Source organism: Magnolia sinica, chromosome 6 (assembly GCF_029962835.1).
Source record: "Magnolia sinica isolate HGM2019 chromosome 6, MsV1, whole genome shotgun sequence".
NCBI classification, from domain to species: Eukaryota; Viridiplantae; Streptophyta; class Magnoliopsida; order Magnoliales; family Magnoliaceae; genus Magnolia; species Magnolia sinica.
This window is the reverse complement of record NC_080578.1, coordinates 92,228,982-92,252,027: the sequence shown is the minus strand read 5'-3', so window position 1 is coordinate 92,252,027 and position 23,046 is coordinate 92,228,982. Positions and strand designations below refer to the sequence as shown.

At 40.4% G+C, this 23,046-nt stretch overlaps 1 protein-coding gene across 1 annotated transcript; it reads right to left on the bottom strand.

Annotated features, from left to right (window-relative positions):
- Positions 1-3,278: 3,278 nt before the first annotated feature.
- LOC131249076 (cell division cycle 20.2, cofactor of APC complex-like) lies at positions 3,279-22,873 on the bottom strand. Its single transcript, XM_058249642.1, has 7 exons — positions 22,557-22,873; positions 22,330-22,437; positions 6,725-6,907; positions 6,359-6,628; positions 6,157-6,259; positions 4,446-4,909; positions 3,279-3,686 (listed from the first exon to the last, which is right to left on the bottom strand). The coding sequence occupies exons 1-7, from the start codon at positions 22,623-22,625 to the stop codon at positions 3,534-3,536; spliced, it is 1,350 nt and encodes a 449-aa protein (XP_058105625.1). The 5' UTR covers positions 22,626-22,873; the 3' UTR covers positions 3,279-3,533.
- Positions 22,874-23,046: the final 173 nt, after the last annotated feature.

The window sequence follows — 23,046 nt, the reverse complement described above, 5'->3', positions numbered from 1 at the left end:
GGGCCTAAGTCATCACGTGCTGTGGACGTCCTATGTAAATGTATATTCCACAATTTTGACTTATTCACGTGGGGACAGCTATTTATATCCGGCTTGGTTTGGGTGGTGGGGCCCACCTTGGAATGAAAGGGATTTGTTTCCCCCACTCACAATCTAATTCATAAACAAACAGACATTAATTAATTGAAGGAAAGCAATGCATGATTGAGATATTATATTATGAGTGGAGAATTCAATATATAGAATGAGAGATTGTGGGACTCGGCTTCTTTCTCCACCAATCTACACGTTTAAACTACACGTGTGGCTTCCTTGGATAATGATCTGAACCATTCATCAGTCACAAGTCTCGATAGATGGTTTATGGACCCAAGAGAACAGATATTGGAGAATCCTAACCAGGTGAAAAATACCGTACATAAATCACATTCCATCTTTTAGTGAACTTGGTACACCATTTTTTAGAGGTTTAGGATCACCTACCTATTTTAGGTTTTTCTTATAATTAAATTTTAAAAAAATAAAAATAAACCTATAATCACCATTTCCTACATTTCAAAAAAGAAAAGAAAAGAAAAAAAAAATCTGATGACCTATAGTTTAGGGTGTGTTTGGTTGCACCCAATATCACGAAATTTTAAGATTTTTTATATTTGGTGCAACCAAATGCGAGGTTAACTGAGGATATAGTCCTTGACAGACTGGACAGACTTGATAGAACCATTTGTAGCATACTCTAGCTATAGTTGGGATAAGGCTTAGATGATGATGACGACGATGGCAATTGACCCAAACCCAACTAACCCAACCGAAGTTCGGATCAAGTTAAGTTGGGTTGGGTTGGGTTGTTAAGGTTGTCGAGTTAGGCTAGGGCTGGAAAACTCCAACCTGATTTCAGGTTGCCAAATTCAGTTTGGATTAGGTTTGGAATAATCACATATTTGGGTTGGGTTAGGTCGGGTTAGGTTGTGTATCGAGGAATTCAGGCTGGGCACGTCGGATTAGAATTTGAGTCGGGTCAGGTTGCAGGTTGGGTCCTCTTGAGGTTGGGTCAGGCTCAGATTGAACCCCAACCCACCCTAGTTGTACCACTACTCAAACCACGTTTTGGGAGAGAGATGTTTTTGGGCCATGCACAATTGGAAAAAGGAAGCGTTTGGGTGTCACAGAAAGCATAATCTGCATTTGGTGGACTATCAATTTTCAGCTTCTTCTACCCAAAACTGATACTCATTTCACACTCTATGTGAAAGTGTTTGGGCAGAAAGCAACTCTACCCACCGGCAACTCTCAATAAACCTTCTATTGGGGAAGGAAATGCTACATCCCTACAGCAAACCACTGTTCTGGATTCACCCGATTGCCAAATTGCATTTTCAATCACATACATAACTGAAAGTCGATCGTGAAAAAATCCGATTCAATATGAAAAAACCAATTTCGACCATGGAAAATAGATCAGGGCTTCATTCCGAAGCAATGTTAGAAAATTATCCACATGAGCTACACAACCATGGAATGGAGAGAATCACTGAAGGGATGCTTGTGGTTTTTGCAGTTCTTAAGGTCATGGCCATTGATAATATAACCCAATAAATGCTGCTATGGGCGCATTTGGATGCACTACGATATTGAACTTGCAGTTTTACCAAAGGACTGAAATTATCACATTGTGATTTCCCTTAGGGCCTGCTTGGGATCAAGGAAATGGGAATGTGGATCTTGGAATTTGGATTTTACAAGTCCTACAGGGGTTTGTGGTTTTCGCAGTTCCTAAGGCCATTGGCATTGATAATATAACCCAGTAAGTGCTGCTATAGGCGCATTTGGATGCACTACAATATTTAACTTGCAGTTTTATCAAAGGACTGAAATTATCAGATTGTGATTTCCTTTAGGAGCTGCTTGGGATCAAGGAAATGGGAATATGGATCTTGGAATTTGGATTCTGCAAGTCCTAATGTCCTTTTATTGCTTTTGAGAGAATATGTGGGTTTAGTAAATAATAACTTTTAATTTTTTTTTCATTTTTTTAGTTTTGTTTTTTTTGCGTGGGGGACAAATCCATGGATTTACGGAGGTGACAATTTGCGAAAACTGTGGTAGCTGCCAAATCAACAAATTCTCTCAAAATTGCTGCCAAGATCTGTTTCTGTTTTCCAAAAGGCTTAATAAATTAGTTTAGAGCATTAGCAATTGTCTACAAATAAATCAAGATTGTTTGACAACTACTATGTTTGGTTCTTAAGAACAGTGGGAACTGATTACCACACAATGCAAATTCCACTTTGCATGCCAACCCAAATATCACGCCCTTTAAATCAGGATTGGACAAATAAATTAAAAAATTATAATTTATAATTATAATAATAATACTAAACACAGAAAAGCCCAAAACTTGAGAGCAGACTTTCAAACATACCTGAATTTTATAAACCAGTGACAGCTTCTGTCATTTGGAAATTAGATTTTTAATTGTGATCAAATCAAAGATTCATGCTTATCATGATATTTCTCTCTATGAGAAAGGACCCATATCACCATTTTCATGATCTAGTATTGGTTAGCCTATCCTCATAACCATGGTGTGTTTGTGTGCGCGCATGCACACATGCGTGTGCAGATCCGCATCATTCATCTCCTGGGACATGCCATGATTTGGGAGAAACACGAAAAGACACCAACCAGATTATCCATTGAATTTGGACCAGTGGGTGGACTTTTCTTAACCGGCAATCTTTAATACTCGAAAGCCCCCCTCTACCAACAGTGAGGCTTTTGGGGCACACCCAATCCTCAATGATGTCTAGCAGATGAATGGTCTAGATTTCTACCATGAGGTTTGCTCAAAATACATCATGACGTAGTGCAATACCATACCTTTGAATTTGAGTATTCTTCCAATGATCCAAACCATTTATATGACTAAGCTTACTTTGTATGGTCAAAAGACCACAAATCAAAAGCTCTCAATTGGACTACTTCAACCCTTCAATAATTTGGCTCTTTTGCTTTGAACATGAATGGTAACAGTTACCTTTGTATAACCAATAGGTTGAAATATTCAATATGGAAGATTAGAGTCCCTACAAAAGTCCCAGATCCAATGGCTAGAGTCTCAATAAACCAATTTGTCATTGAAAAGGCCCAAATCAGAAGGTAGAGTCCCTACATGTCTTATTGTAAATTCATAATACGATTGGTATGTATTCAAACAAAACTCTTCTACCATGCATGGGTGCCACATAGACAAGGATAGTGTATCTAAGAGAAGAAAAGGTGAGAAATAGCGTATCCTTATTTTTTGAAACTAAATAACAGACCGGGATTCAAATTACAGGGACATATCCCGTAAGAAAAATTGTAAGAACTGTACAGGAATGTGGTTACAAGCATAACACATCTTAAAGAACTTCAATTTAATTTACTCCTTACCATGTACAGTTTCACTCTGCTCAAGTATAAAATTTCAATTACATGTATCACCAGTATTGCATAAAACAGATACATTTCAGTCTCACCTCTACAGCAGCTCATCGTATAGTCATATGACTACTGAGAGGAAAGTTGGATTCCTTCTTTATGCCCTTCAAAGAGACAGAAGTAGATCTTGAGGTCCCAAACACCTGCCAAAATCTCAATGTTTCATCTGCTGCAGCCGATGCCACAGTAAAACCATCAGGAGACTGCAAAATAGAAAGAAGGTGCATTCAACTTTTTATACCTTAAATAAGGGTGTGTTTGGATGCTCAATTAGGGGTGGCAATGGGCCAGGGTAGACCAGAGCAAGTAGGACAGGCCAGGTTGGCCCTGGTCCAGGTCCTAGCCCTACAAGGCCTGGCCCTATAAGGAAAAGAATAACATGATCTTTTTTGCAGTAGTCTAAACCTAAGAAATTTTTTGTGGGACCCACTCTATACACGACAAGTCCCATTTATATAAATGGTTATGATGATAGAAAATTAGAAACATGACCTTGGATCCAAAAAAAATGCCTTTAAACTACACATGAAAGTTGAATGGGACCCTCACAAGTATCTTCAAATCATCCATCCTTTTGTATAACAGTGACCCACTTGACTATTGGACCAGGCCATTCATCAATGACCTTGGCCAGGCCAGCTCAGACACCGGGCCTAGATTCCAAGTTCGAGCCTGGGCCCCAGCCCAAGTTTAGGGGTCCAAGCCCTGGCACTACAGGGCCAGTGGCCCAGCCCATTGCTACCCATATTGCTCAATTGCATGGGAATGAATCTATTCAATAAAGAGGAAATGAACAAAGTTGGGGGGGGGGGGGGGGGGTGCGGGTAGCACCATTTTAATTTAGAATGACAATGAAACCCTAATTTTAATTACATTTGCTTGTGATTGCATTTCATCTCCATCAAGCACTATAAAGCAACACTGCTGATTTCAACAAGGTGAATCAGTCATTTGAAACAAACCTGTGCAAGATGCAAAACCCGAGCAGTGTGGCCTGTGATTTCTGTTATCTTCTTCATCGACGGGAATTTCCATAAAGTGAGTTGATTCTCACTAAAACCATGAGAACTCAGTAATTCTTTTTCATGATGATTCCACTGTAGGGAGCATACTTGGGAATTTGTATCTATGCTGTTCAAAAGGGCCCCATTGCGAGTGTTCCAAAATTTGATACATCTATCTGCCGTCCCCCCACCAGATGCTAAAAGATTGCTTTGGTAAGGACACCACGCAAGGGCTTTGACTGCTGCCTTATGTGCATCTAAACGGTGGAGATAGTGACCTGAACGAAATCCAACATCCCATATATATAGAAGGTTGTCATTACCGCCACTAGCAAGTTGTTTACCAGATAATGACCACTTCAATCCACATACTTCTTGTTCATGAGCAGACAGTCTGGATATGATGTGTTTATTTATTCTCACTGCAACAGGATCAAGCATGTCAGTAAAAGTATGTTGTCAAAATCGTTATCGTATCACATATTGTAAAGGGGGTTGAATCGTATCGAATCGCAAATTGTATGGTAAATCGTAAGATTTTTTCTGATTTTAAAAATATACATATAAAAAACAAATGAAAAAATACAAGTAAATCAGAAAATATTAGAAACTCATTAATCATCCATTTCCCATCAACATGTACCAAAAAAGTAATATATATCATGATATTATCAATTAAGAAATTGTATATGGTATACATATCATGATATTAAAGAATTCTTGTCTTTTTTCCTTCTTTTTTTTTTCTTTTGTTTTCTTTCGAAAAATTTACCTTCAAAAACATACAAGAGTCCCTTTGATAATTTTGTTCTTTTGTACCTTTCATAAGTGTAGAATCATGTTAGAAAAAATGGCAGTTGATTCCATTGTGAATAGTACCTTGATTTCTTTGTTTTGGATTTTTGAGTATCAAAATCCGCAAATCTCCTCTCTCTCTCTCTCTCTTAAAAGGAAAAAAAAAAAAAAAAAAAGTGAGGATATATTTAATAGGGGAGGCCTTTCTCATGTTTTATAAGCAAAATGGTACAAAGAAAGCAGAAAAAATGGAATAAAAATTAAAAATTTTGATTTTTTAAAGTAATTTTTGGGCCCATTTATGTAATCTACTATTATCATATGATTCATACAATTCGATACAATTATTGTACGATTCATACAATTATTAGAGTTTTGCAATTTGGGTGTACAATTCAAATTGTATGCCCATACGATACGATATGAATTGTACAATTCATATTGTGAATCGTACGGTTTTGCTAACATTGTAAGACCAAGATTCTTGAAACACTTAAAAACAAAGAAAAATGAGAGGCGTCTAGTGTTGGGCCATTTCCATTCTGGCCAGCATTCCTTTGAGAGATCTATAGCATTCATTAGCTGGACCCTATGGTAGATGGGTGGTGCTGTCCCCACGGGTTAATCCTCGCCATCTGATTGTAAAAATAAATACAGCCAGAAGTCCATGTCAATGGGAAAAGGTCCATGTCTGATCGGATGGCTGGGACATTATTTTCATTTCCATCCAGTGTGCCCGACAAGATGAACCACTGAAAAGGCCCCGCCTTATGGAATGCTGGCTGAGAGAGAGAGAGAGACGGAAAAAAAAAACACTTGTGTGGGCCAAGCATTGTATAATACCACAAACAATGAGGGCAATTAAGGCACTAACCATCATGATTAAAAATTTTACTATCTCGACCACCAGTGCTCAAAATGGAACCATTCCATGATAAACTTCCAACCCGAGCAGAATGACCCCTCAAGGACCTCACCTGAATGATCATAATCAAATTTCATCATCCTAAGCAGTGCTAAGCGAGGAAAGAATCAGTTGCATGGAAAACAAGAAGCATGAAATTGATTTTTTTTACCTTCTTTAGTGATAAAGAATCCCAAATCTGAACATCAGAATTATTGAGACCAATTGCAATATGTGTGCCATCTGGAGCCCAAGAAACACTCGTAACAGGCCCATCATCTTCTTTAACTTCTGGCAACTCTTCTATCGCTTGATTGGTGGCATTCCACAAGTATACAATATTACCAAGGCCAATTGCCACAACATTTTTACAACTCCAATCAAGCAAATTCAGATAATAATCATCAACCAGATCAGGAGCATCCAGAGTCCGCTCAGATGTCTGCCAATCACAACAATATCTGCGTTAGAACTGAAACGAGAGAATAAGGGAAATGGTTGGTAGCTCAAGCCAATGCGACTAGTAAAAATAACAAACCTGAGGAATATGGCGAGGAAATCTCCGTTGTTGGTTAGGAGAAGGAAACAAATCTTCAGCAGTTGGATACATAGGATCTAATTCACACTTGTTGGGTTTTGCATTGAATTTTAGAATGCGATAGCCCTCTAAACTATTGTGATCCTTTAGCACAATACTAGCCAGCTGTTTTCTGTATTCCTCCTGCAAATAATTGAAATTTTATTTAGAAGACATATATACACTAACCTTGATTGATACACTCACCCCTTCCACCACCTTTTTTTTTTGGTTGAAGGTTCCCGCCCTTCTGCCATGGTAATAAAATAGCACAAAGTTGCATGATTGAATTACCAAAAGTAGAAAATATGGACTGCATTTATTAATCAGGTCAGGTCTAGATTAAAATAAATAAATAAATAATTATTATTATTTTTTTAAAAAAAAAAAAAACCTACAAGATTAAAACATTTATGGAACAGTGATTGAATTAAGTCAAGAGACCATAATGCAGGACATGGAAATTAAATACGATATACAAGATTTCAAACTTTAGATCATACTAATTTAGAAACAACCACAAAAATTCCGCATCCCTCATAAAGTCAAGCATTTAACAAGGAGGATCCACAAGTGATGCAAACACCAAGCCATTCATAGTATATCAATACAGGAAGCATGCGTTACCGGTGTTAATGGGGTTAGATGACGGGTACGAGTCAGGTCTCTAGAAGTTGAAGACCTTACACATGTGTTCATGACATGTGTAAGTTGCTTAAAAGAGATATTTAGACCATTGGATCACGAGGATGGTGTGATCGGACCATTGAATCGTCACGGCCCACCTTCATTATATCGCCTTCACAGCGCTATCATTGGGGCCCATCGAGCATCTTATATTTGCATTTAGTTTATGAACATTTGATATATTTAAGTTTTAAAACAGTTTGTGCACAATTTTGTGCAAATTTCTTTTTTAAAAAAACAAAACTTTTTTAGTATGGGTATTTTGGTAATTTCATGTAACTACGAATTTATAAGGGTTGCCCTAAACCTATAACATGTTATGTTATGTTTATGAAATAAAAAAGTGAGCTTTTTGCTTCTAATGTTTTCGTCTTCGACTTCCAATGATTGGAAGAGGGCGTGAGGCCCAGGGAAGTGATTTCTCATCATCTACTTCCTTCTCCTCCTTTCTTTTCTCAAGGTACTCTTTTTCTTTAACCTTATTCTCTTCCTTTTCTCCTAAATCTTTAGATCTAGAAGCCGATCTTGTCTCTTTTTATCTAAATCATTAGATCTCAAAAGATTTTCATCCCCACATAAAACCCATCACCCAAATCTAAATTTGAAGAACCACCAATTCTTTTCTGAATTTTCTAGATTTTCCAATCTAGGAAATTCCTATTTTTCTGAAGCCGATCTTGTCTCTTTTTATCTAAATCATTAGATCTCAAAAGATTTTCATCCCTACATAAAACCCATCACCCAAATCTAAATTTGAAGAACCACCAATTCTTTTCTGAATTTTTTAGATTTTCCAATCTAGGAAATTCCTATTTTTCTGAATTAGAAAATCCACTTCAATCGTTAGACGGACCTATTGCAAGACAAAAATTCTATCTTTCGTCGGATCCAACTAACCTCAAATTTTAAGATTCAATACTTCGTGTTTGTGATGGATGGCCATAATCAATGCTATATTAACCTTATTTCTTTCTTGTGTTTATGATGTATAAGACTGATATTTTATTTGTTTTTTAAGATTGCATAAATCTGCCCCTTTCAAATGCCATGCTCATTTAAGGTTGGATTAGGCCGTCTTATATCAATTTTTGGTATCAAAGCCAAGTTTCTTGCATTGGGTCATCTTAGATCGAGTTATCAAGTGTCTAGATTTGTTATTTTTATTTTTTCTGGGGTTTCATACATTGCATATAGAGTCTAGATCTGAAATTTTCAGATTTGCAAAAAAATATATATATATATCTGAATTTTTCCACATTTGCATTATTGTAAAAGTTAGGATCGTCAGTGTCCATAGTCTTATGTCAAAATAATCTCTTAGAGTCGTGTTTTAGGAAACCTAAGTTGAGTCTTATTGTGTATGCCCATTCAGACTAGTAAAGGATTTGGTCTACACCCGATTTTCAATATGGAACAGTTGACTGAGATGATAAACACGATCAACCAACGTTTGGCCACCATTGAGGCACAATCTAGGAACACGAATACCCGTATGGATCAGATAGAAGCGTCCCTAAGAGAAATCTCCGACATTGGAGAGGATGAACAGTCTCACGTAGGGGGAATAGTTGAGGAACGAGTAGGAAATCGTGGTAGAGGTCGTGGATCACATGGCTGAGGGGTAGGATGTGGAAGGGCGCAATATCCGCAGCCCACTGTCGAGTATCAAGACCGTTATGATGCCGATGAGAGGGTCTTAAAGAGTGTTAAGGTAGAAGCTCCTAGTTTTGATAGGCGTCTTGACCCACAAGCATTCTTTGATTGGTTAGCGGACATGAACCATTATTTCGAATGGTATGAGATGTCTAAGAGCCGACAAGTGCGGTTTGCAAAGATGAAACTTGCGGGTCAAGCTAAATTATTTTAGACAAATACGGAGCGTAGGATCGAGAGATTAGGAGGTGTCCCAGTCGCGCATTGGGTAGAGATGGAGTTATTAAAGGAAAAATATCTTCCTCTCTTACCGTCAAAAGCTCCTAGATCAATGGCAAGCATTACGCCAAAGATCTATATCGGTTGCAGATTACAACGCAAAATTTGAGAAGTATATGATGTGGTGTGATATTTAGGAGGATCTGATGAGGACATCATGCGCGCGCGCGCACGCACGTACGCAGAAGGAGGGCCCCACCATCGATCTGGTTTGATGACGACGTCCAAAGAGGGCCTCATAGCTAGAAGACGAAGTTTTTGTTCAAAACGGTAGGCCCGATAGTTAAGAAAAGCCCATCGTGGGATCTCATGTCATGGCCCACTCGTCGGATTGATGTCATATTTTAGGTTTTGCTTGTTGTTATTATTTAAAACATTGTGAACGCTTTGGATTTCTTTGTTTGGTTTTTATTTTAGTTTACTTCACAATCAAGTAATAAGTTGCGCACATGGTGCGAGTTTTGGGGTATAGAGTTTTTCCTATAAATAGGCACCCCTTGTAGTTCTTTTCATTTATTCAAGCTTAATAAAAATTCTTGCTTTATTTTTCTGCTCTCTTCATGAGTTGTGGAAGAATGCAAAAGTAGGTGCGAAGCCCTCCTTTTTCGAAGTGCTAACTATGGTGCGAAGCCACATCGATCTCGATTCACCCCATCCTCCATCATCTCTTTTTTTCTATCTTCTACCACCACTCGTGCTTCGAATTTGTCCTTTGTTGCACCAGTTTTCTTCATTACTACAGATTTCCAGATTTCGGCCCTGCAGGAGGTCAGAAACTTCGATGGAGTACTACGCACAAGTCGCAGCTCGGATCGACCCGAAACTTCAGGGTTTTGGAGCCTACCCCCCAACCGACCAGGGCCAATGAGAGCTTTTCCACAACCGACGCCCCCTTGCACGTGCGGTCAGGTACCTGCACACGTGCGAGCGCCCCAGGCCCGCTGTCCACACGCAGGAACCGTCTTTGGTTCAGGTTTTTGTCATCTTTTACCTCCTCATACATGTTTTCTTCATAAACCCTAAACCTAGATTACGTTTTCCCTAATTTGTTTGTCGTTTCCTCACCTTAGGGTTCCTGGATTTGAAATTAGGCAATCCCTTGGATTAGGGACTGATTCTTATGCATGTGTGGTTGATTTCTATTTCCCTTTGACATCATTTGGTTTATAATTTTAATTGGTCCAGTCCTAACCTGTGTCGGCCTGGACCTGCATAAATTCCCCTTTAATTGAATGTTTAGATTGTCATGTGGGATGTGGAATTTGTGTAATTATTTCTGAATTGGTATGATCTAAGCCTGAATTCTTACATTTCATATTTAAATTTCATGTCTGCATCAGGATCCCTTAGTGACTTTGGCGCGTTTCAAGGTGAGTCTTCGCATGGATCTGCAGCGTGAGCTTATGACCCATGCATGGGTGACTTGGATCAGGCTTACCAGGTTGTACAGAAGTTAGAGTTTTACCTAAAGTCTCCTGTCACGAGGCGCTTTGAGTCCCGAGACTCTACTATTGGATCTAGTTTTCAAGGAACCAAACCTAACATTAGAAGTCAGCCTAGGGCGTAGACTAGTGCACCGCCTAAACCAAAGGATGATAAGGACAAAGGTGTCCTTGGTGCCAATCCTAGCAGTCGTAGTCACTTGAGATGTTATGAGTGCGGAGGTATAGGTCATTTCGCATACCAGTGCACGGCAAAGACTCGCGGGAAAGCCTTAGTCATAGACGAGTCAAATGAAAATGCGGATGACATTGGTGATTATAAAGTTGATGAATATCACCCATAAGTGCTAGTGATTATGAAGAAGAAGAACAGGAGACTGCACCACTAGTTGTAGTTAGATGTGCTTTAGCGCAGGCCAAAGAAAGTGATAATTGCCATAGAAGCAACACGTTTATCAAGAGCAGTGACAAATTATAAAGTCATCGTGGATAGTGGTAGTTACACCAACGTGGTCTCAGCTAGCACAGTCACTCGTTTAGGTTTGAAGCCCATCCCTCACCCTCAACCCTACAAGGTTTCTTGGGTTGACACGTCTTCTATGCCTGTGTCCCAGCAGTGTTTAGTCCCCATCCAAATCGGTTCATATAAAGACATGTTGTGGTGTGATATTTTACCTATGGATGTAGGTCACATCATTCTCGGGAGGTCGTGGTTATAGGATAGAGATGTCACAATTTTTTGTCGCTCGAATGTCTGTACATTCACGCATGAGGGCAGGAAAATCAAGATCAATCCGTTGCCACTCAAGAGCCACATGGACAAGGCTAGGGATGTGAAAACGAGTGAGTCAAGGAAGGATGTGAGGAAATCTATTCCGAAGTCTCTACATATAATAAATACAAAAGAGTTTGAGAAAGAGACAGAGGATGATTCGACGGTATATGCCCTAATGGCTAGGGAAGTTACACCCGAGGTTCATGTAGAGTTACCCCCTAAGGTGACTTCGGATCTCGAGGAGTACAGTGATATCTTCCCTAAGGATTTATCGGATGAGCTTTCACTTATGCGAGACATCCAGCATGCTATTGATCTCGTCTCGGGGTCTACTTTACCGAACTTTCCTCATTACGGGATGAATCCTGTAGAGCATGCAGAATTGCATAGGCAGGTAAATGAGCTCCTGCGAAAGGGTTTCATTCGTGAGAGCATGAGTCCGTGTGCCGTACCAGCGCTATTAACGCCTAAGAAAGATGGAACATGGCGGATGTGTGCATAGTAGGGCGGATGTGGGCATAGTAGGGCCATTAATAAGATCACGATCAAGTATTGGTTTCCGATACCAAGGCTTGATGATATGTTGGATATGATGGCCATATCCACCATTTTTTCCAAGATAGACCTCAAGAGCGGGTATCACCAGATACGCATATGCCCTGGAGATGAGTGAAAGACAGCCTTCAAGACGAAGGATGGGTTGTACGAGTGGTTGGTCATACCCTTTATCTTGACTAATGCACCCAGTACTTTTATGCGTGTGATGACCCAAGTTTTGAGACCCTTTATGGGGAAGTTCTTAGTGGTTTATTTTAATGACATACTCATATATAGTACCACTAAACAGTTGCATCTCGACCACTTGAGGCAAGTCTGTAGTGTCTTGAGGGCAGAGAAGTTATGTACGAACCTTAAGAAATGTTCGTTCCTGTCTGATAGGGTTGTCTTCTTAGGGTTTGTAGTGTCGTCTGTAGAGATGCGAGCAGATCCAGAAAAAAGTCAAGGCCATAGTTGACTAGCCTGGACTGCGGAACATACATAATGTGAGAAGCTTTCATGGCTTAGCTACATTTTATCGTCGGTTCATTTGAGAATTTAATACTATTATGGCTCCCGTTACTGATTGCATTAAAAAGGGAAAGTTCATATGGTCTAAGGCCGCAGCTAAGGCATTCAAAGATATTAAGGGCAAGATGATAAAGGCTCCCGTCATACGTCTTTCAGATTTTTCTAAAGTCTTTGAAGTAGAGTGTGATGTTTTAGGCATAGGTCTAGGAAGAGTACTAAGCCAAGAGGGTCATCCAGTTTGCCTATTTCAGTGAAAAACTGAATGAGGCAAAACAAAAGTATTCCACCTATGACAAAGAATTTTATGCGGTAGTGCAGTCACTACGTCATTAGCGTCATTATATTCTACCGCAAGAATTTTTCTTGTTTTCTAATCACGAGGCTTTGAGGTATTTGAATTTCCAAAAGAAGCTTAACCCAAGGCATGCCAAGTGGGCAGCATTTCTTCAAGAATATTCATTTGTCCTGAAACATAAAGCCGGGATCGAGAACAAACCAGCCGATGCCCTTAATAGGAAAGTGACATTACTCAACTCCTTGAGTGTAGAAGTTGTCGGGTTTGAGCAATTGAAAGACAAATATCTCATGTGTCCAGATTTTGGGGGAACATACATATCAATCTTAGGTGCCCGGCATAGTTTGAGTGAGTTCGTGCTGAAAGATGGTTTCCTTTTCAAAGGAAACCGACTTTGTATTTCCCGCACTTCCCTCCAGGATTTCCTTGTTTGGGAGCTTCATGCTGGAGGTATTGCTGGCCATTTTGGTTGAGATAAAACCATTGCCCTAGTGGAGGATCGATTTTATCGGCCAAGTCACAAGCGAGAGGTAACCAAAATTTTAAGGCAATGTCGAACATGTCAACTAGCAAAACAGAAGAAGCGGAATACTGGATTGTACACGCCATTGCCAGTGCCACATGCACCGTGGCAAGACATTAGTATGAATTTCGTGCTATGACTTCCCAAGACAATTAAAAAGCACGATTCCATTTTTGTTGTCATAGACCATTTCTCAAAATGGCCCACTTTCTCCCTTGTTCTAAAACCTCAAATGCGTCCAACATAACTAAGATTTTCTTTGAGGGGGTGGTTTGATTACATGGTTTGCCTAAGACCATAGTGTCTGACAGGGATGTCTGGTTTACTAGTTATTTTTGGAAGACATTATGGCATATGATGGGTACGAGACTCCAATTCTCGTCTGCCTACCATCCTCAAACTGATGGCCAAACCGAGGTTGTGAATCGAAGTCTCGAAAATCTACTTCAATGTTTGGTGGGTGAACACATTAAAACTTGAGACTTAGTCCTGCCAGTCGCCGAGTTTGCATATAACAGTTCAATTAATAGGTCTACAGGTATGAGTCCATTCGAGATTGTTAGTGGTTACAAACCTAGACTAACCATAGATTTGTTACCTACGTCGGTCATCCAGAGGACCTTAGAGTCAACCAATTTATTTTCCCATCACATTCATGAGTTCCATGCAGATATTAGGAGGCGGATAAATGTTAGTAATGAACAAATCAAAATTTCAGCTGACTTACATTGTAGAATTCAAGAATTTAATGAGGGTGATTATGTAATGGTTAGGATAAGGCCAGAACGGTTCCCACGAGGTACCGTTAAGAAGTTACAAGCACGCGGTGCTGGACCATTTAAGATTCTGAAAAAGATTGGGTCCAATGCGTATGTGATAGATCTTCCACCTCACATGAGGATTAGTTCAATATTCAATGTGGATGATCTAATGCCTTGTTCATGCATCCCATAAACCATAATTTTGTTCTAAACCATTGGCCAATTTCTGAATTTTCTTCCCAACTCACACCACCTATGCCTACTATACCTGAGAAAAGAGAAGAAATTGAAGGAATTGTGGCTGAGCAACTTGTTTCCACTCAGGACGATGGATTTCAGAGGTACTTAGTGAAGTGGAAGAACAGACCATCATCCGATTGTACATAGTTGACGAAAGCAGAGTTGTAGAGACTAGATCCAGATTTGTTAGAAAAACACAAGAGTTTTATCTCGTCAGAGTCGAGATCTTCTCAGCCGAGGGGAGTTGATGCGGACACTAGGCCATTCAAAGTATATCAATGCAGGAGGCGTGCGTTACCCATGTCAATGTGGTTAGATGACGGGTACGAGTCGGGTCTTTAAAAGTTGAAGACCTTACACATGTGTTCGTAACATGTGTAAGTTGCCTAAAGGAGATATTTAGACCATTGGATCGCGAGGATGGTGTGATCGGACCGTTGGATCGTCACGGCCCACCTTCATTATATCGCCTTCACGGTGCTATCATCGAGGCCCATAGGGCATCTTAAATTTACATTTAGTCTATGAACATTTGATTTATTTAAGTTTTGAGACAGTTTGCGCACAATTTTGTGCGAATTTCTTTAAATAAAAAAAAAACTTTTTAAGTATGGATATTTTGGTAATTTTATGTAATTACGAATTTATAAGGTACCCTATACCTATAGCATATTATGTTATATTTATGAAAGAAAAGGAGAGTTTTTTGCTTCTAACGATTTCGTCTTCGACTTCCAGTGAGTGGAAGAGGGCGTGAGGCCCAGCGAAGTGATTTCCCATCCCCTAAATCTTTCTCCTTCTTTCTTTTCTTAAGGTACTCTTTTTCTTTAAGCATATTCTCTTCCTTTTCTCCTAAAATCTTTAGATCTAGAAGCCGATCTTGTCTCTTTTCATCTAAATCATTAGATATCAAAAGATTTTCATCCCCACATAAAACCCATCACCCAAATCTAAATTTGAAGAACCACCAATTCTTTTCTGATCCAGATTTCCCAATCCAGGAAATTCCTATTTTTCTGGATTAGAAAATTCACTTGGATCGTTAGACGAACCTATTGCAAGACGAAAGTTCTATCTTTCGCCTGATCCAACTAAACCCAGATTTTAAGATTCAATACTTCGTGTTTGTGATGGATGGTCATAATCAATGCTATATTAACCTTATTTCTTTCTTGTGTTTATGATGTATAAGGCTGATATTTTATTTGTTTTTTAAAATTGCATAAATTTACCCCTTTCAAATACCATGCTCATTTAAGGCTGGATTAGGCCGTCCTACATCAACAAGGGTCTAAGCCGACACATGTTAGGGCTGGATCAATTCAAATTATAGACCATACATGCAAAGGATTATTTCCCCAATCCAAGGGATTCACATGTTTCAATTCGGGAAGCCCTAGGGTTGTAAAAGGGGAATAGAACTTGAGATTTAGGATAATCTAGGGTTAGAGTTAGGGAATAAGGTGATAGAAGAGTGAAAAAGATGAGAAAGAGAACCTGTAATCAGTCCACACGTGTGGACAGCAGGCTTGCCTGACGCACATGCGTGGATTGCTGCCTGCACGTGTGGGGCCCACGAACCCAAAAGGGGCCAACTAGGGGTTGGTCAGCCAGGGATGGGCCACCCACACACAAAGTTTCAGGGCAATTGGATGACTGGTTTGAGCACAGTGTTCTGCCAAAGTTTCAACCTTCCTGCAGGCCTGATTCTAGAAATCTGCTATAGAGAAGAATTGGCTGCAAAATAAAGGTGGATTTGAAGAGTGTATGGCTATGAGAGATGATGAATATTAGAGGGTAGGAGGTGGGGGCGAATTGGTATGAGTGTGGCTTCACACCACGGTAGTTAGCCTTTTAAAGAAGAGAGGGATTCACACCCAATTAGATTTCCACAACTCAAAGGATCAGAGAAGCAGGAAAAAGCAGAATTTTATTAATCATCTTCAATGAGAAAAAACCTACAAGGGGTTGCCTATTTATAAGAAAACCCTATACCCCAAGTATACTATTACTTAGAGATAAAGTAACAAAAATAACAACTAATCAAAGCAATCTAAATCGTTCATGATGTTCCTAATAACGATAATAAGCAAAACTCAAAGTCCGTAGATCATCTAGAGTAATAGACCACGATCATGAGATCCAATGGTGAGATCCACATGATGATCAAGTCCACTCTAAGAAACCAAAACACAGTCTTGTAACTAGGAGGGCCTCCCCAGACGTCGTCATCGATCCAGATCGATGGTGGGACCCTCCTCCTCCTTGCGTACATGCGTAAGAGGTGTGCATGTACTAGATGTCCCCATTAGCTCTCCTCAGCTACGAATATTTCACCACTGGCAAAACAAAACTCCTGAATCGCTCCAAGATGTCAGGATCAACTCGTTAAAGCTCCTCCTCAGTGAGCCACGTACTATCTGAAGCTGGGCGTGACTTCCACTTAACCAGGTACTTTTGAAATCCATCGTCCGACATTGATACTATCTGATAGTCCAGAATATATATCCTCTCTGGGTGTGGGAAGGGAAGGTATGGGAGGTAGAGGCTAGGAAGAAGGGTCGGGAAGAAGTCATGGATCAACGGAAAGGTCTGGGGAATCGAGATGATTAGGCGAAAGGCTGGACAATGTATCAGGAGTTCCTTGAAAAGCAACTAGATCCTCCACATTAAATGTGAAACTAATTCCCATGGAAGGTGGAAGACCTACCACATGCATTAAGAGCATTTCATTTTATAATTTTGAATGGTCCAGCGCTACGAGCGTGTAATTTACGAATGGCTCCCTGAGGGTACTGCTCTGGCCTAATGCGAACCATCACAGAGTCCCCTACATTGAATTCCTTGAAACGTTTATGCTGGTCTGCAGAAAGTTTGTAATGTTCATTACTAGTGGTGATCTTTCGCCTAATTTCTTGATGCAATGAATGAATGTGATGTGCGAAAGACTCAACAGACTCTGATGGCCTATGGGACAGTGGCTTAGGGACAAGATCAATAGGTTTCCTAGGTTTATAACCGATAACGACTTTAAAAGGACTTAAACCTATAGACTTAGTGACAGAACTATTAAATGCAAACTCAGCTGTAGGTAGTACGGTGTCCCATGTCCTGGTATGCCCCCCACTAAACATCTGAGCAAACTCCCTAGGCTCCTATTGACCACCTCGTTCTGACCATCGGTCTGAGAGTGGTAGGTAGAAGAAAATTGGAGCTTAGTATTCATCATGTGCCATAGTGTCTTCCAAAAACAACTCATGAATAAAACGTCACGGTCGGACACTAGTTTTTGGTAACCCGTGAAGTTTGACGACCTTACTAAAGAACAACTTGGCAATATGAGATGCATCAAAGGTCTTAGAACAAGGAATGAAGTGGGCCACTTTAGAAAAACAGTCCACGACAACAAATATGGAATCATGTTTCCGAATAGTCTTGGGGAGCTCAAGCACGAAGTCCATCCTGATGTCCTGCCAAGGGATGATGGAACTGGCAAAGGTGTGTATAGTCCCGTATTTTACTTTTTCTGCTTTGCTAATTAACAAGCACAATATTGCCCTATAATTTTGGCCACGTCTCACTTAAGGCTTGGCCAATAAAACTTATCTTCCACTAGGGCAATGGTCTTGTCTTGATCAAAATGACCTGCGACCCCTCTTTAATGTAACACCCGGATAAGAAAATCGTGGAGGGAGGTGCGCGGTATGCATAAGCAATCACTCCTAAACAAGTATCCGTCTAAAATCAAGTACTCATTACTAGCTCTTAACGAACTCTCTAACAACGATGCATACACAACTCCAAAATCTAGGCACTCAAAATAATCATCTCTAATACGCTCAAGGCCCGTGATTTCGAAACTCATGGAATTGAGTAACGCAACTTAACGACTCAACGCATCAGCTGGCTTATTCTCTATACCGGCTTTGTGCTTAAGCACAAAAGTATACTCTTGAAGGAATTGAATCCACTTGGCGTACCTAGGGTTTAATTTCTTCTGAGAATTCAGATATCTCAAGGCCTCATGATCTGAGAACAAGACGAATTCTTGCGCCAATAGATAATGGCGCCAATGGTGCAGTGATTGCACTGCCACATAGAATTCTTTGTCATAGGTGGAGTATTTTTGCTTCGCCTCATTCAATTTCTCACTAAAAAATGCGACAGGATACCCTTCCTGACTAAGTACTCCTATGCCGACTCCTGACGCTTCCCATGCGACTTCAAATGCTTTTGAAAAATCCAAAAGTCGAGTGACTGGAGTTTCGGTCATCCTGACCTTTATCTCCTTGAAGGCTTTCAAGGCTGCCTTCATCCATTGAAACTCTCCTTTTTTTTATAAAATCTGTGATGGAAGTTATAATGGAACTAAAACCTTGAATGAACCGCCTATAGAAGGTGGCCAAGCTGTGAAAGCTACACACCTTGTGAATATTACAAGGTTCAGGCCAATTGACAATGGCTATAACCTTCTTGGGATCCGCCGACACACCCTTAGCTAACACAACAAAACTTAAGAAGATAACACTACTAGACATAAACGCACACTTCTTTAGGTTGGAGTACAATTTCTCAACTCTTAAGGATCCCACAAACTTGCCTCAAATGGTTAAGATGTTGTTCCTTGGTCATGCTATAAATCGAAATATCGTCAAAGTAGACGACCAAGAACTTTCCCATGAAGGGTCTCAACACTTGGGTCATCACTCGCATGAAAGTACTTGGAGCATTAGTCAGCCCAAAAGGCATGACTAGCCACTCTTATAGCTCATCCTTCATCTTGAAGGTTGTCTTCCACTCATCACCAGGGCGTACACAGATTTGGTGATAACCACTTTTAAGGTCAATTTTTGAGAAGATGGTAGTATTAGCCATCATATCCAACATGTCATCAAGATGCAGTATGGGAAATCGATACTTGACTGTGATTTTGTTGCTGACCCTAGTATCAATAGACATCCTCTTCTTAGGAGTAAGAAAGGCGAGCACGACATACGGGCTCATGCTCTCTCGAATGAAACCCTTTTCTAAAAGCTTATCAATCTGTCTTTTCAACTCTGCATGCTCCTTTAGGTTTATTCTGTAATGGGAGGTTTGGTAGAGTCACCCCAGGGACTAAATCAATGGCATGCTGTATATCCCTCATAGGGGGAAGCTCATTCGGTAGATCCGCAGGAAAGACATCATGAAACTCATCCACTACCGAAATAGCTTCAGTGGGTAACTCTACACTAGCCTCTAGTGTACTCTCTCTGGCCACAAGGGCGTACACCAACGAGTCTGACTTAGTCTCTCATTCAAAGTTTTTGACATTTAGAATATGGAGAAGCTTAGATTTGGACTTCGACTCCTTCAATTCCTTCGAACTGCTCACACCACTCTTTCTGGTGGACTCATTTCTAGTCGTGTTCTTGGGTGGAAGTGGATTTAGCTTGACTTTCTTACCCTCGAACCAGTATGTACACACATTTGAACGACCAAATATGGTGACATCTCTGTCATAGAGTCAAGGCCTACCCAAAATAATATAGCCAACATCCATGGGAACAACATCGCACCAAAGTGTGTCTTTATATTATCCAAACTGAATAGAAACAAGACAACGATGCAAGACTGGAATGGAGGTTTCATCAACCCAAGACACTCTGTAGGGTTGAAGATGGGCTTCAAGCTTCAAGCCCAAACGGCTCACAGTGTTAGTTGATGTCACGTTGGCACAACTACTATTATCCACAATCATCTTACAGCTCTTTTCACCACATTTTGCGTAAGTATAGAAGATCGTATTGCAGCGTCAATCATCAGTATTCTTAGCTTGTGCAAAGGCATAACGCACAACTTGGAGGGTCACAGACTATTGCACTCCCTCTTCCTCATCACTAGGGGTTTCTGTCAACTTATATTCTTCACCTTCACGATCACTTTCTGGGGGCACTATTTCTACTTGCCCATCAATAAAGAACACCTTGGTGCCCTCTTTCGCGCCATACTGGAGGGCAAAATGACCAAACCCCTAACATCTAAAACACCTAGTTGCTTCACTTTTACGTGAACTAGACCCGACAACCTCTTTATCCTTATCACCTGTAGGCCTAGACTGAGAACCACCGGAATGCTTGTGTTGATATCCAGTGATGGGCTTAGCCCCAGAAGGCTTGGAGTTATATACGCATTGTTGTTAGAGAGTCTGTCAGAAGCTAGTAGTGAGTAATTGATTTTAGACGGATAATTGTTTAGGAGTGATCACTTATGTATACCACACACCTCCCTTCGTGATTTTCTTGTCTGGGAGTTACATTCAGGAGGAGTCGCGGGTCATTTTGGTCAAGACAAGACCATTGCCCTAGTGGAAAATAGGTTTTATTGGCCAAGCCTCAACCGGGACGTGGGTACATGCGTAGGGGAGGCGTGCGTGTGCGCAAGATGTCCCCGTCAGACCACATTTGGAAAATAAACTGATGCAGATCATCCATGAGTTCGACATTTGAAGACAACGCTGAGAATGGTGAAACTGTAGCCTTATGTCTAATTTATACCCTTAGATTTTAAATTTATATCTGACTCCTAAGACTAGGGTTTCTCAATCTAACCTAGGTTGCCGCAGTAATCATCCCCCAATGATTTAGTTAAAAAAACGTAGACCATCTATTCCTGTGTACACTTATACCAAGTGTGACTTGAGGCCCACAACATTGTGTACAAGATCTAACTCAAGTTGTACAATAAATAATCCTCTAGTTATATCATAGCAAAATACTGATCACCAACATTTAGATACTGTCCCGACAATCTCCACGGTACTTTTTTTCCCACACGCACTTACACCCCACACACCCATGCACTCACACCACACAGTGAATTTTACCACAATGGGTACTCAAACCCATGACCTCGTGTTGAAACTTTTGTGAGTCTACCACCGAAGCATGAGCAAGGACCCTCCACAGTACTTTTTATGTCATGCCATCTCTTGAATTGTCTTCTTTCATGATCAATGTTAGCTTTCTATTTGTAGGAGAAAGTAACTATACATAATTAGATCATTGAAGACGTTGTGATCCACCTATCGATAGTGATGATCTTGTTACCTGAGATTTCTCAAGAGACTAGTTATTCCACTAGCATCTTACAAATACTACCCTGCAGATGTTGAGATGCCTTTCTCTAGACTGCCGATTCATGTAAGAAACATATGGCATACATGAATCAGCAGTCTAGACTGCCGAGTCCTGGGGCCCCACTGTGATCATAACTCAAAGACCTCAATGATCAGGCTCAATTTGAACGGGGCAAGGTTTGAAAATCAATTTCAGTATACTGTATTGGTCACCACCGAAACCGTGTCGTATCAGCCCAATAACCAATACATCCATATCACCTATGGATCGCCAAGCTGCTTATTCACTCAATCCACAAAGGGTCCATGTCATGATTGGTATTGGTTGTCATGCCTGCATGCCATGTGTAAAGTGGGTAGCAGCACCACTAAACCAGTTGGGGCAGACACATCGCAGTCCGCAGGTACTTTTTTCCTCCCTTATAGACTTTAATAAAAACCATCGCTGGATTTGGGACTTAAAAAAGGACCGAAAAACCATATCCCAATTCCCAACTTGTGTGGTTCCAGATTTCCAACTCGGCCCACTCACGCAGCGCACCAGATAACCATCCACTGTGTTAAAATATTCAAACCATTCACGATTCTGGATATAACCCAAACACAACCCAAATTTAACAAAAGGAAAAACACTAACTATTCTCATCAACAGAACCACTGTCATCCCAAATTTCTCGAATAACAGACAATAACATCAACAAGAAGAAGAAGAAGCAGAGAACTGACCTTACTAGGGGAAACGAGCATGTCAGTATCCTTCTTATTCTCCGACCTTAGCAGAAATCCCGCAACATCAAAATCCATGGCTGCCCTCACGGGAATAAATCGATCTCCCTAAAGCAAAAGCACAATTGGAGAATTAGGGTTTCATCGAAAAGACAATTGAGCAGAATTTCCAGAAGAATCCATCAATCTATCAAATTGAGAAATTAGGGTTCAGTTAGCAGAAGTACCAGATATCTGGAAGGCGTCAACCGGGGCCTCTTGATGTGGGGGCTATAAGATGACTGATGAAATGACATGATTCTATGAGAGAAAATTGCCGAGATACCTGTACGGAAAATGGCGAAAATGAGAAGAATGACTGCCGAAAACCTAGAAAGAGGAGAAAATGAAGAAAAATAACATCAACATAAACTGATCAAAGAAAAAAAAATGCGGAAATCGTATGAGTGAGAGAGATCGCGCGCGCTCTGAGAGAGTTCTTTCTTTCGAGAGGTCGATTGAGAGAGAGAGAGAGAGAGAGAGAGAGTGAGGTTTTCTTTTCAAATTTCTAGAGAGGGATTGGGTTTGTAACTTTTTAACGGTCGTATGTTATAGCTTTGCAGCATTTGGAAAGTGGTGGTGGGTGATTCTCCTCACACGTGGCACTAATTTACAGCTATCCAGACCATCCAAATTGTGGGTCCCATTGCTGATAGAAAATGATCACGAAATCCTAAG

What these genes read in the sequence shown, in the direction of transcription:
- LOC131249076 (XM_058249642.1), bottom strand. Translation starts at nt 22,625, where the DNA reads ATGTCATTTCATCAGTCATCTTATAGCCCCCACATCAAGAGGCCCCGG. An exon ending in TTCCTCGCCATATTCCTCAG is followed by an intron (nt 6,629 to 6,724) that starts GTTTGTTATTTT and finishes TGTGATTGGCAG; the next exon opens with ACATCTGAGCGGACTCTGGA. An exon ending in GGGTTTTGCATCTTGCACAG is followed by an intron (nt 3,687 to 4,445) that starts GTTTGTTTCAAA and finishes TCTATTTTGCAG; the next exon opens with TCTCCTGATGGTTTTACTGT.